This window comes from Rhipicephalus sanguineus, chromosome 10 (assembly GCF_013339695.2).
Source record: "Rhipicephalus sanguineus isolate Rsan-2018 chromosome 10, BIME_Rsan_1.4, whole genome shotgun sequence".
Taxonomy (NCBI): Eukaryota; Metazoa; Arthropoda; class Arachnida; order Ixodida; family Ixodidae; genus Rhipicephalus; species Rhipicephalus sanguineus.
The window spans coordinates 63,103,293-63,115,657 of NC_051185.1; the positions used below are offsets into that span (position 1 = coordinate 63,103,293).

The 12,365-nt window shown below is 47.2% G+C and overlaps 1 protein-coding gene across 1 annotated transcript in view; it reads left to right on the forward strand.

The window, feature by feature from the left end:
• Positions 1-3,643: 3,643 nt before the first annotated feature.
• The window catches only part of LOC119371992 (protein capicua homolog), a 32,585-nt gene continuing 23,863 nt past the window's right edge, over positions 3,644-12,365 (forward strand). Inside the window, exon 1 of the mRNA XM_037642433.2 lies at positions 3,644-3,920. Coding sequence (XP_037498361.1) covers positions 3,829-3,920 — 92 coding nt within the window. The 5' untranslated portion in view covers positions 3,644-3,828. The remainder of the gene's footprint in view (positions 3,921-12,365) is intronic.

Below are 12,365 nucleotides of genomic sequence, written 5' to 3' on the forward strand. Positions count from 1 at the left end.
TTTTCACATGGGCACAATGGAGAGTTGTTCAACGCTGGCAGAAATTGTGTGAAATTTGAGCTAATTAGTTTGATGACAATAGCAAAAAGACAGTGCAAATGTCTGGACGGGCCACAAGAAATGGACAGCAACTACTTTTGTGTGTCTTTTGTTTCACCTCCTGTCCAAAAGCGTTCGTGATTTCAGCAATGGCTCAATGTCTGCGCGAAATAGTGCTTCACGGCAGGAAAGCTACTTTGCGCACAGTTGTGTGAAGCTTTAATCCACCTGTCATGAGTAACAATTCTTTAGCCAATTCAGCTTTAGCTTTCGCATCACTCATGGCTGTACCTCGAAAGGTGCGAGCGTATGTGTGAAATTAATGCAGCCTGCTTGACACAAGATCTTTGCATTACACGTAATGTTTGAATTGGTGTGTCGAGTATGATCGCGATTTCTAAATTTATTTAGCCATACTTGCATTTACAAACAGCATGTGTGTATACTTCATGCTTGGCAGAGCATTCACTTCTGCTTGAAGTGGCTGGAAATGTTAAGCCTAACTTGGGGAGAACAAAGTGCACTTCAGTAACGGAAGTAGCAAGTTTTTTTTTTACTGTGCTCGTTGCGTACGCAGGAACGCCGCGTTTCGCATAATGCGCACGAGCATGTTCTGCGTACGCGCTTTATGCGAGATGTAGTGTTCATATGCACGCACTATCAGGCACGCAGCGGATGCTGCCCTAAAACGTATACATAACTTGCAAGTGACGTCAGTTCCCGTCTTCCGTCCGCCATCACCGAGCACAAATGTCTCAGTGATGTTCGTGCGCGGATCGTTCAGCGTAGTGCGCGTGTAATTGATCGTTTGCCTTGCGCTTATGACGAACGAGAATCGTTCAGGACATTATGCAGCCTGCAGTGTCGTCAGTGGTGTCGCACGTAATGGTTGAAACAACTTCGCACGAGTCACCTACAGCAGCGCTCTTCGCCGCCTGCATTTTGCGGCGCTCAAACTGCACAGATTTCGTCGCTGATTGCTGCATAAAACCACGACCCAATAACATGTTTGGCGCCCAGTCGGGGTTCGTTTCACCGAAGAGCTAAGAGGGCCTCCCGGAAAGCAAGGCGCGATCGCTGTGTTCAATTCAGTGCTTCACGTTTCGACATAAATTGACGTCGCGCATAACACCGTGGCGATACACTCGGCAAAAAGGTGAGGAGATTCGGAAGCAACTCGCCTGTTATCAAGTGACACCCGCACACAGGAACGTTGTGCAACGTCTGAGGTCCTTCCTGTTTACGTGCGCATAAGCCATGTGCTCCGCTTCTCGGACAGCTCTTTCGTGCGGTTGCACGGGCTTGTGATCACGTTTGGCAAACAGTACGTCCCCACGTCTGGTCTTTTTTTTTAATATTGATTTACACTTCTCGTGCAGCAGCCAAATAATGCACAAATCGCCGTTGCGATGTGCAGCGTTGACGGGAAATGCGAGAGCCGCACAGCTTTAGTCGGTGTCGTCTGCTGCCATGTGCTCGGTAATGGCGGCGCATGCCGCGAAACCGTATCCCAGAGTTCCGCGGTGTGACGTAGTTGCAAGTGGCAGGGTGGTGGTTACCACGAGTTTTTGAACAGGGTCCATGGGGCTTGCGTTGCTTGGGTACGTACGCTGTTCTCGAAATATATCGTGCGTACCCATAAAGTTAGCGTATGACACACATGCGCAGTGGCGACGCGAAGCTTTGCGTTAGCGTCACTGACGCAGTAGCGTATGACTCCACTGCGCATGCGTCATACGCTATCCCATTGGGGTTTCCAGAAAAAGCGCACGTACCCAAGCAATGCTATGGAGCAATGCTAACGCCACGAACCCCAGTCTGTCAAACTTTGAGTCTTGCAGATTTGATCAGGTGTTTTTTTTTTTTTTTTTTTTTCAAAAATTCACTAGCCCCACGGGCCACAGCTGATGTAAGAGTACCATCTCACGAAACCTCTATGAAACGTTTTAAATATGTTTTATAGCGGTTTTGTGTTTCATGGGATATGCTGCGAACTTTGTAAAACCCGCAAACCAGGCTTCTTCTATCAATTATAAGATTGTGATGTTGACGTATTTTTTCTTTCTCAATGCCACTGAATGTAAAAATTCATCTTAGCACTGCGAAAGCTAAAACACTGTGTGCTCGGTTCTGTTTGAAATTAATTTTTGTTAATTTTATTAGAGTGACCCGTGCACTGTATGTCTAATTGCCACGCATGACCCCAAGCGCCCACGAAACACGAAACCTTTATAAAACGTTTTATAGAGGTTTATAGAGGTTTTAAACGTTTTCTAGAGGTTATGTGTTTCATGGGCGATGCGATATTCGTAGTTGAGAAATATGCTGCGCAGCTGAGAAAGAAATATCAAGGAAGCAAGACTTGCAAGAATTACCATTTCTTAATTTTTTTATCCCTGTGTCAATCCTGCAACAAACTTAATCGAGGTCTTTTTTTTTTTTTTTCCCCAGCACGCGTTACTCACTAATCGCTTTAGCCCCATTTGCAATTAAGATATATCCCGACGTCACGTATTTGGCGTCAATCATCAACTTACTGCACGGCGTCGATGTGCTTCAGGCACTTCAATACGTGAAGGCAATCATTTGCACGGGCTTCGTAAATGATACCATTCGTTGTTCTGTGATCCATTCATTCATTTAAGGACAGTGCCGACGCAAGCGCCGAGTTCTCAGTCACATTCCAAACGCAACGATCTAACGCTAGCGCCAGCCTTGGAGATCAAATAAATGAATGAAACCGAATGAATGAAAATTAATGAAGAACGGCCGAATCGTGCCAGCCGTGCGATCATTTTCACGCAGCGGTTACAATTCAGACGCGTGAGCAACCACTTTTCCTCGGACGAAAGGAACGATGGCCTTAATGATAGCGCTCAGTGATCTCGTTTAAATACATATGCACCCATCAGCTGGCAGCTAGACATACGCCTTCACGCTGTGTGTATTACACGCTTTCAGTCATTCATTGGAGAACGAACTCGTTCATTCGAGCGGAAGAACTTCGCGTAGAGTTTCCGGCACGCTAACGGTAACTACTACTAGTGTGCAGCACCGTAGGCCTAAGCAGCGCGAAAAACCGCCACGAGGTGTCAACGGGCGGCAGCCGCTGTTTACGTGCGTGCAGGCACGTAGCACGTTTGACCTGGTTCGTGTAGGGGTCGAACTGCGCTTGCGCGGCGGTTCCTCGGATCAATGCCGCCTCGTAAGACCCGACTCTGACATACGAAACACCCTACAGGATCAGCATCTGAGGTTTATTTTCAGAAAAAGGCAGGCTGACGAGCGTAAACAACCTATGCGCGTTTCAACCGTGAGCTGGGCGTCGCAGAAGAGAGACGCTCCGCGCAGTCCGCCATTTTTAAAAGTACTCTATGCGCGTACCTTGTCGGATAGTGTCGGGGGTTTCAAGCGTCACCTTTGCAGACAGCACTGACCACAAAAGAACCTTTCGAATAGGCGAACGACGCCGGCCACGCCGTGTAGGCGACGATAAAGAATGGGAATCGACGACATAAACAACCCGGGCGCCGGCGCGGCGGAAGAGAGCCGCCGCTGCGGAGGTGTCGCCACCTGTTGTGCGGTTTTGACGTCACCGCCAAGATGGCAGCCAAGGCGAGAGAGCGTAATGTATGAAACCGAGCGCTAGCTCACTTTTTCGCATGTGCGTCGCGCGTCGTATGAGCTCGGAGTTGCTGCAGTGGACACCAATGTGGTAGTGCAACAGAACACACTGGCCCGAATTCCCCAGGGCCCCGGCCAAGGGAAGGAACTGCGTGTGCCGCCAAGATGTTCAACGTCGAGCAGCAGCAGTTCGGCGGCAGCCTCCTCAGTCATTCTCATTATCAAAACAACATCGTCTCCGCAGCAAGACAGCCCTGGTATGTCCTACTTTCGAAGCACGGCGGTTCGCGACAGCCGCGTTGTCCAGGCGTATTCTGTTTCCTCGTCGTCGCACGGCACGGCACACTTGCGGCATTCTTTTCTGCCGGGACACGGGCCGATTCTGTGGGGGCGGGCTAACGAAACTGCTCCAAAAAAAAAAAAAATAATCGTCATGAATCGGGCTCCTGGTGTCCCGGCCGTAATTAGAAAAGCTTCGTTAGAGAAGGACCTCGTTCTCGCAGGGTATACGTGCCTCGGTGCAAACGAGGAAAAAACTATAGTGAGGCCCGGGGCGCGCCTTTTTCGCGATCGCGGTGCCGTTGACCCCAGCTCGCAGCAGGCAGCGCGCGCGGGGAGCTCGAAAAAGAATCGGGTGTCTGTCATTCCAATCATCCGGCGCGCGCATTGTAACGTCACACGCTCCCCCGCGCAACCCAAGCAAGCACGCACGCGTGCGCAGCGCACTAAACACGTAAAGCACGAAAGGCGGAAAGGGGACACCAAATGCCGCGTTGCCCATACAGCGCGTTCGAACTGGCGCGAGCGCTGGAGTGACGGGCTGATTTTGCGGTGTTGCTCCGGCCGCGTAAACAACGGGCGCGACGCGTGTAGCACAGGGAGTGTGTGTGTGGATCGGGGCGATAAAAAAAGCAACTGTCGCAGCGATAGACTTCAAGGCTGCCGTGCGTTCGGCGCCGCCGCCGACGGCTTGTTTTCGCGCTGGACGGGCGCGCGTGGCGGGTCACGCCTTTGCGCAGCGCGATCCGACGACAGAGCGGTTCAAAACTAGCGAACACATGTTTCGGCCCCAGAGCCACTACAGCGTGCAGTCAGTCCGCTAGTGTTTTTCGGGAGCGAAAAAAAGAATGCCCCCAGCTCCTGAGGAGTCCGCAGAACTAGGTATGTAGCAACGATTATGAGGGTCACGAAAGTGGCCCCCATGGCTCTTCAACACACATTTTTTTTTTTTTTCCCAGGATCGTTGCGCGTTTTGGAGCAGCGGGCGCTGTTGTTTATGCCCCTCCTACCCAGACCGAGGCGCCCGTTTTGTATTTGTGTGTTTACACTTGCGGCGATTCAGGTTCGGCGCAGTTGGATGGAGGAGGGGGTGTGTGTGGAGGACTAGCTGAACCTGTTATCTTCATTGAAAAATGTTCCCTGTGCCCCGTAAACTTTGGCCGCGTCCAGGGCCGGGGTGGACTCGTTTTAATCGTTTCGCGTTATCATTTATTTCTTTTTCTTCTCTCTCTCTCTCTCTCTTCCTCCTGCAAAGTGGTTTCGCGCTCCTCTCAGATGTTTTGCTCACCCAGTCACCGTGGATCCTCAGGGCGTCCTTATTGACGCCACTCCTCATCCGTTGTTCGATTGACTTTTATATGAGAACTCGAGGAAGCGAACAAGCGAAAACACACGTAGCCCCGTTATGACCGCGGAAGACCTATATAAAGAAGCAGCCGCGCGAGGTGGCCGAAAAGACTACGTGTTTTGTTCTTTTTCTTTAAGTGGGCGAGAGCGTGCCGCGTCTCTCCCTCCCAACTGTGGTCTCTCTCGGAAGGGAATGTTCGTTTTTTCCGAGGTTGTTTACAACGGCGCTGAGCGCGAGCATGGCGCGCGCGTTCGCTCCAGTCTTCCAAGGACGTACTGTAATCGCCGCCGTGGCTCGGCTCACAGTTTCGTTTTTGTTTTCGTTCGTTCGACTACTGCTTCCCGTGTTGGCTTATGCAAATGAGCTCGCCCGCTCTTTCGTTCATTCCTTCCTTCCCCTGCGCCATCGCGTCCACTTTTCTTGCGTTCTTTTTCGGTGGCCGCGATCTGTCCCCGCCGCCACCATGCAGGAATGGAGAGATGCGGAGCCGATATCCAAATCGCCACTGGCATTTGCGAAGTCCACATTTAAACAGTGGGCCAGTTTTCTTAGCCTCGACGTTGACATCGTTTCCGGGTTGAAATCGATTGTGATCCGTTCGCACGTAACGCGAATTAACGCGCCCTTTTTTTAATTAACGCGTTATCGTTAGGCGTGCCAAACTTTAAGTACAGTCGTACCCGCATATAACGAATTATTGTGTATACCGAAGAGTTGTAAAATCCGCTCGAAATAATTTCGGTATGTAAAATATTCTTTATTTCGAATTACCTCCACATATAAAACTTTTTTGTGGTCCCCTTCAGATTTTATATAACCGGATTTGACTGTATAGGCATTTGTACCGTATTCGCCCACCTAATACCAGCACCGTTGCCTGTCAAGGTAATTAGATGTAATACTAACGCATTTCACTCATCCCTACAGCCAAATTGCCACTTCAGGCACTAGAAATTTTGGCTTGAATGTGCCGCCTTAATTCGCTCTTTCAAACCTTTCTATGATTAACCTTTGCAGCCTGCGTTTGAGTCAATAAGGATACACAACTGCCTAGGTTAGACATCAGTATTTGGATTTAAATTTGGCAGTCCATATGTGTATGCCCTTGTAGCAAATGCCGCCACTCTCGCCTTACTGCAGATAAATTTTCGTCATGACCGATTCGTGTGATCGCAACGAATGAAAATTTTCACTTGGAGGTTTCCACGTTGTAGTATACCTGAATGGGAGATTTCAAACATAAAGCAGTTTCATGCAGTTCTTGATCATGGTTGCAATGCAAGTACTATTTTGATGAAGACAAATGCAATAAATTATGCACGAAGAACATTGTTAGCTCACGCATCATCTTGTGTCTGTCTTGTTTGAAATGTACGCAGTGCAAGTTCGCATCCGTGACCAAAGTTCAGTCATGAAATAACTGATCTGGAATGCACGCTCTGTACGCACTTTTCTGCCTAATCTTTCTTCCCTAATGTATGAATTGGGATGTCGAAATGTACTGTCTTCATCAATCATCAACTGAGCTTCTGTTGTCTCGGTCAATGAATGAAGTGCGCACGGCTTCCCAGTGTCGTAAAAGGAAGGCCAGAGCTCTGTGGTGTGACGGAAAATGCCAAGTTTGCATTTATTAAAACCACAAGTGGCCTTATCCTGCATGTGGACTTCACCATTGCACCTTTTTGTTGGGACTCAAAGTATCGAAATGTGCCCAAAGCATTGCGAGTGCATCTTCAATAAAGTGGTGCTCGCAAAAAGTAAAAAAATCTGAAAGCTGAGAAACGTATGTCGTACGGAAGAATAAGGTGACTTGTGTTCTGCTATCCACCCCAGTCGTATTCATGAAATGAGAATGTCTGTGTACTACCTATTTCATGCGCCTCACTTATTGTCGTCTTTTACCAGAATTAAAAATTACCAAAAGTGACCAGTCTGCACAGGTACACTATAAAGGCAACTAAGACGTGTTTTGCACACTTCCATCGAATTCCCTTTGTTCCAGCGCTGCTTTGAGGGCATGCTAGTATCTCTAAAGTTCTTGGAAGAAATGTTTCTCGCAAAGCCTCAAGGGCCGCACGATGATAAGTCATCTTACTGTGGCTCGCTGAAGCCAGCATTTCAAAATACAAAGGGACTGACTTGTTTTAGTCGAGGCAGCAGCTGCTTTAAGTAGCGGTGTTTTTACCTGCGTCTAGCACACTCTCCCTCGTTCATTGAAATGTGAGCTTCGGGGATATTCCTTGTGAAACACCTTCTCGTCTCTTGAAGCCTCCGCCTTTCCCAGAAGTACTGCTTTAGTTGTATTTCAGGGACCACATGCATCTCAAGGAATCACATCGTTGACATTTTCAGCTCGAACTATAAACAGGCAGCACAGTTCAGAGAACTCCAAACATTGCAATGCTGAACTCTGAGGCATGATCTGCAAGGGCAACGCGGACTTTTTAATGCTATTGACTTAGTACGTTGCCTTTAAATGCTGAGTGGTATGAAGAATGTAGCGACTCTGTATTCAAGTTAAAGACACCTACAAGAATAAGGACGCATTTAAACTGAATTGGTACTATTGCCACTGCTTAATTTGTTGATAAGCATCTGAGAACATTTTGTACTTCTGAGGAATACTCGATAAAATCATCTGTGCACTTATATATTAGTTGCCTTATGCTTTGGGACATTGGCCTTGACCAGACATGCTGTTTGTTTTGCCACTGTTATTGCCCGTGCATCTTTTGTGCATGTGTGCATTATTCATGAATCATGTGTGATCTCTTTAGTGTCAAGTAGCAAGCTAGTGCAAAACATGTGAAACTAGAAAATCTGGTCAAATAATGAAATATTGGTACTACGCATTCGGTCCTTGAATTGAGTATTGACTAAGTAAAAAGAATTAACATTTTTTAAATGCTGATCACTGACAGGTAATTGTCAAATTAGGTTAAAGAGGAAATGCCATGTTTTGTCCCTCTCACAATGCTCGTAAGAGCGGACAGCGCACCACATCACTCAGCCAACTGCGCTTTTCAGGCATAACACAACCACTCAAGCTGGTTAGGTACACTGCTCTGCAGTTGGCATTGTCACGTGCAATCTATAGATCCAGAACATGTGTCTCTTCTTCGGATGAAATACAAAAGCTTTTCACTGCAAAATGTATTATTCAATAGTGACGTATGCCACGACCATTCAATCTAAGAGAGCCTTCCTTTCCCCCCCCCCCCCCCCCCCCCACACACACACTCTGCCGTCACTGCAGATGACTTGGTAGTGAATGTATATGCAGACACTGTTTGGCCAATATGGCTGCCTAAACTTTATATAATGATGCAAGCACCTGAATTTGCGAATAAACTGTTTAGTTACGTGTTCCTGAATGCTTGTTTCTTTGTTTTTAATGAAGATGCTTCATAATGTTGCGAGTACTGGGATGTGAAAGTTCCTTGATAATAATGAAAACGCAGTTTGTCGTTTGTGAGCCATTAAAAACACATTTGATTCAGTTGACATCCGGCAACTTTCTATTCATTTTCGGTTTATGTTCAAAACCGATTTGCACGCTCCTGCGTGTTAGGCATACGGCTGCAGGCAAGCATCTTTAGCAGCAGTTGGAGAATTCTCTCCAGAGCAAACAGAACTGATGGAGGTTGTCCATCAGTCTGGAATACTATGACCTGTTTTCTTCAGCAGCAGTCAGAGGATTCTCTCTTGAGCAAACAGAACTGATAGAGATTGTACGTCAATCTGAAATACTATAACCTGCAGTTAAAATTCTTGTACAGCCCGCATACGTGAGTTAGCAGTATCATGTATATTCTAAATAATGTGAACTATTCTGCGTATTTTTACAGTGATGTATTTTCTGGGTGTGATTTGTAACCTTGAATGCTTTTCCTTTTTTTTGGACCTAGCTTAAAGATAAAGACATTGTGAAAAATATTTGAGTCGCTAATCAGCTCTTGATAATCACCCAAGTTCATAACTTTCTCTTTTCGAATGCGACAGAATTCGTCCCAGTCAGCTAAACACTTGTCTAGCAAAAACATTTCAGCAGTCCGCACGTATCATGTTGGCTCCCGGCCAAGGCCTTTTTTTACAACATCCACGTGTTCGCTGCGGGTACGTTTACCAGATCTGTGAATTAAATTTACACGTTAGTTCATGTTTACCTAAATTTGACGCAGCTGCATGGCAGGTCATGTCACGAGCGTTTGCAATCATGCAGGTGGGGAGGTTGTTTGTTGGAGCTGGTTGCTTAGTAGCCATGCATTTTCTTCGACAAACAGGAGGGAACGTGCAGCTGTTCGATGCCGTCCTTTAGGCCTAGCTGAAAAGCAGTGGGGACGTCGTGCATGCGGCATGCGAGGTGTTTTATTGCTTCCGCTCGTACCGCAGGAACACACTGTAGTGTGAGGTCCCTGCTAGTTGTGCTAATAATAGCCAACAGCTGCTTGACACACGCTTGTGGGCACTCGTCATGGCAAACTGCTGAGCAACTGCATCGATTATGGTGTCTCTTTTTGTGGTGGCAGTTGCTTCAGACATGTGCCGCATGAATGCGTTCAAGCATGTGAACACGTGTGCCTGAGCACATGCATTCCCATGAACACACATGTGGGCGTGTTCAGGCACATTCATACATGTGCTGCTTAGGCAAACCAACTATAATCTTTGCGCAGCCTGTTTCATTTAGGGACCTCCTTCTCTGTCGCAGATGTTTGGTAATTAGAAAAGTTGTAATAACACTTGAGTAGCTGTTATCGTACAGGGTTCCTTTACAAATGGTGGCATCTTGTGTGAAAGTTACTTTTAGGTTGCCCAACACGTAAAGCAGTTCCAATTTTCACACTATTGTCATCACTAACTCTATGATGGCATACGTACAAGGAAATGTCATGTGGTCAGGAGTGCCAGGAAGGTTGTTTTCGGCATCCACTTACAGGCCACATGTAAAACAGCAAGTGTTTTAATTACTCTTTACTCCTGTAGGGTGTGCAAATGAAACTTCTATTTAATTAAATATCATTAAAATAATGCCCTCCTTCTCCATAGTGTGACTTACTTGCTTGGACAGCCAGAAATGAAAGCATTGTCATTTATTAACCTTTCCTTGTGGATTTGCATTTTGACATTTGTATGATTTCTTCTGACGCTTAAAGGGGTGGTGCCAACAAATTTGTGGCTTGCGCGTTCTTTGCTGTAAGCGTTTCCTATAGCTCCAGGAAGCATGACACACGCACCAAGATTCATGTATTCTCGCCAAATGATTTAATGTCGCCTTTTTATGTGGACAACTTTCGGTTTCGGTTTCTGGACTCTGAGGTTGGGCAGTGATGTAGCAGTGTAGGGGGCTTGGTCACGTGACCACACAAGGCTGTGATGCAATTAGCCAGGAAGCGATCGAAAGTCGCCGAGTGATGTAGCAACTGATGCTTTGCCGGTACGTACGTTGCAAAGGCGGCGGAGGTCCGGAGCAGCGTTTCTAGAACCAGATTGGTTTCGCAGCTCCCCATAGACGCTTGCTCTCCGAAGTGGACGCGACGGCCGACGCAAGAACTAGCAGCGCAGCAGTTCCATCTTGCCTGATGCCTCACGCGTCGTCTGCTACAACACCCATGTGACCTATCGGCGCTGCAGCTTTCGGCGGCCGCGACAGCCGAGATTCTGAGATTTAAATTTTTTCGATAACCTCACAACCATTTTAAAACGTGATTATTTTACAAGCTAAGCTCCAGGAACATCAAAAGATAATCAAACGTGACCTATAATAGTGGTACAATCTCACATGTCTAGCTGTCCTCTTGCACGAATATTCCACTGCCATCAACCTGTGTTTAGCCGCCACGGTGGAACAGTGGTTACGGTGCTCGGCTGCTGACCCGAAGGTTGCGGGATCGATCATGACTACAGCGGTCGCATGTTTTCTGTGGAGGCGAAAATGACACTGGCTCATGTACTTAGATTTGTCATACTAAGCAAGTCTTTAATTAAAATAGAGGACCGTTGTTAATTTTCGGGCGAATTAATTCTCATTTCTTGAGAAAGGCGTACAACGCGAACTATGGTTGATCAAGGTACCTGATTTTATTCCCTCAGCTCGATTAGGCGACTTATAGCGAAGTTAGTCTTCACGATTCTGGTGGGATTGGCGTTCAGAAGATATTTCTTGCAAGTCCCTGCCCTGATTCGGAGAAGTGATGACCAGTGTCCGTTTCCGAGCCGCTCGTGCAACCCGCGCAAAGAGATGACATTCTTCAGCTTTGTCCCTTTCACACATGCTAAATCGAAATAACTGCTTCCCAAGCGATCACCGTTCGCAAACAATCACGCACGGAGTACGGAGAAAGCGAGGACAGAGAAACGCGCAACGCGTCGCAAGCGGCTACTTCGCGCGCGTCTAAGATCGCTGCGGCAGGTGCGTCGCCTCTGCGATTAGCTTCGCCAACGCGCCATTGAGAGCAACGGTGCATTGCCGTATCCGATCCCGGGGGCCACGGCAAGTGAAGCAAAATGGAGCAGCAGCGCCATAAGTTCACGCGTCGGCCGCCTGTGCTGGCACGCGAGCGGAGCTGCGAAACTGAATTGGTTCTAAAAACGTTGGGCCGGAGGTCAATCACGTCACTACAGCAGATCTGGTGTGACGTCACTACAGCTTTCGTTGCCCCTCCTATAGAGCTACGTCAGAGTTGGCGTGCTAGCATTGGGTCTTGATCGGGAGAACGGGCATTTAGGTACACTTTGGAAGTGAATTAAAATATATTCTAAATGTTTGCTTTGTCTGACCCTTCGTGTGAAGTGTCCTTGCATGCAGAGGAAACCCACAATAGGCTTGTCATAGCCTCGAAATTTGATGGCACCACCCCTTTAATGTCCTTCCATTATTATTCGTTTTGGACAGTTGTACTGAAAGTTGTGCATATGTCAGAAGCAGCCTCATTCTCAAGATTTTTTTTTCGTTAGTGTGTTTTATGAATGAATTAGTTTCTCTATTTCTGTTGCCTTAAGTAACATGCATTTGCTTACTGCAAGCTTGCATACCCTTTATATAAAGTTTATACAGCTTTTAAACTCACTGTAC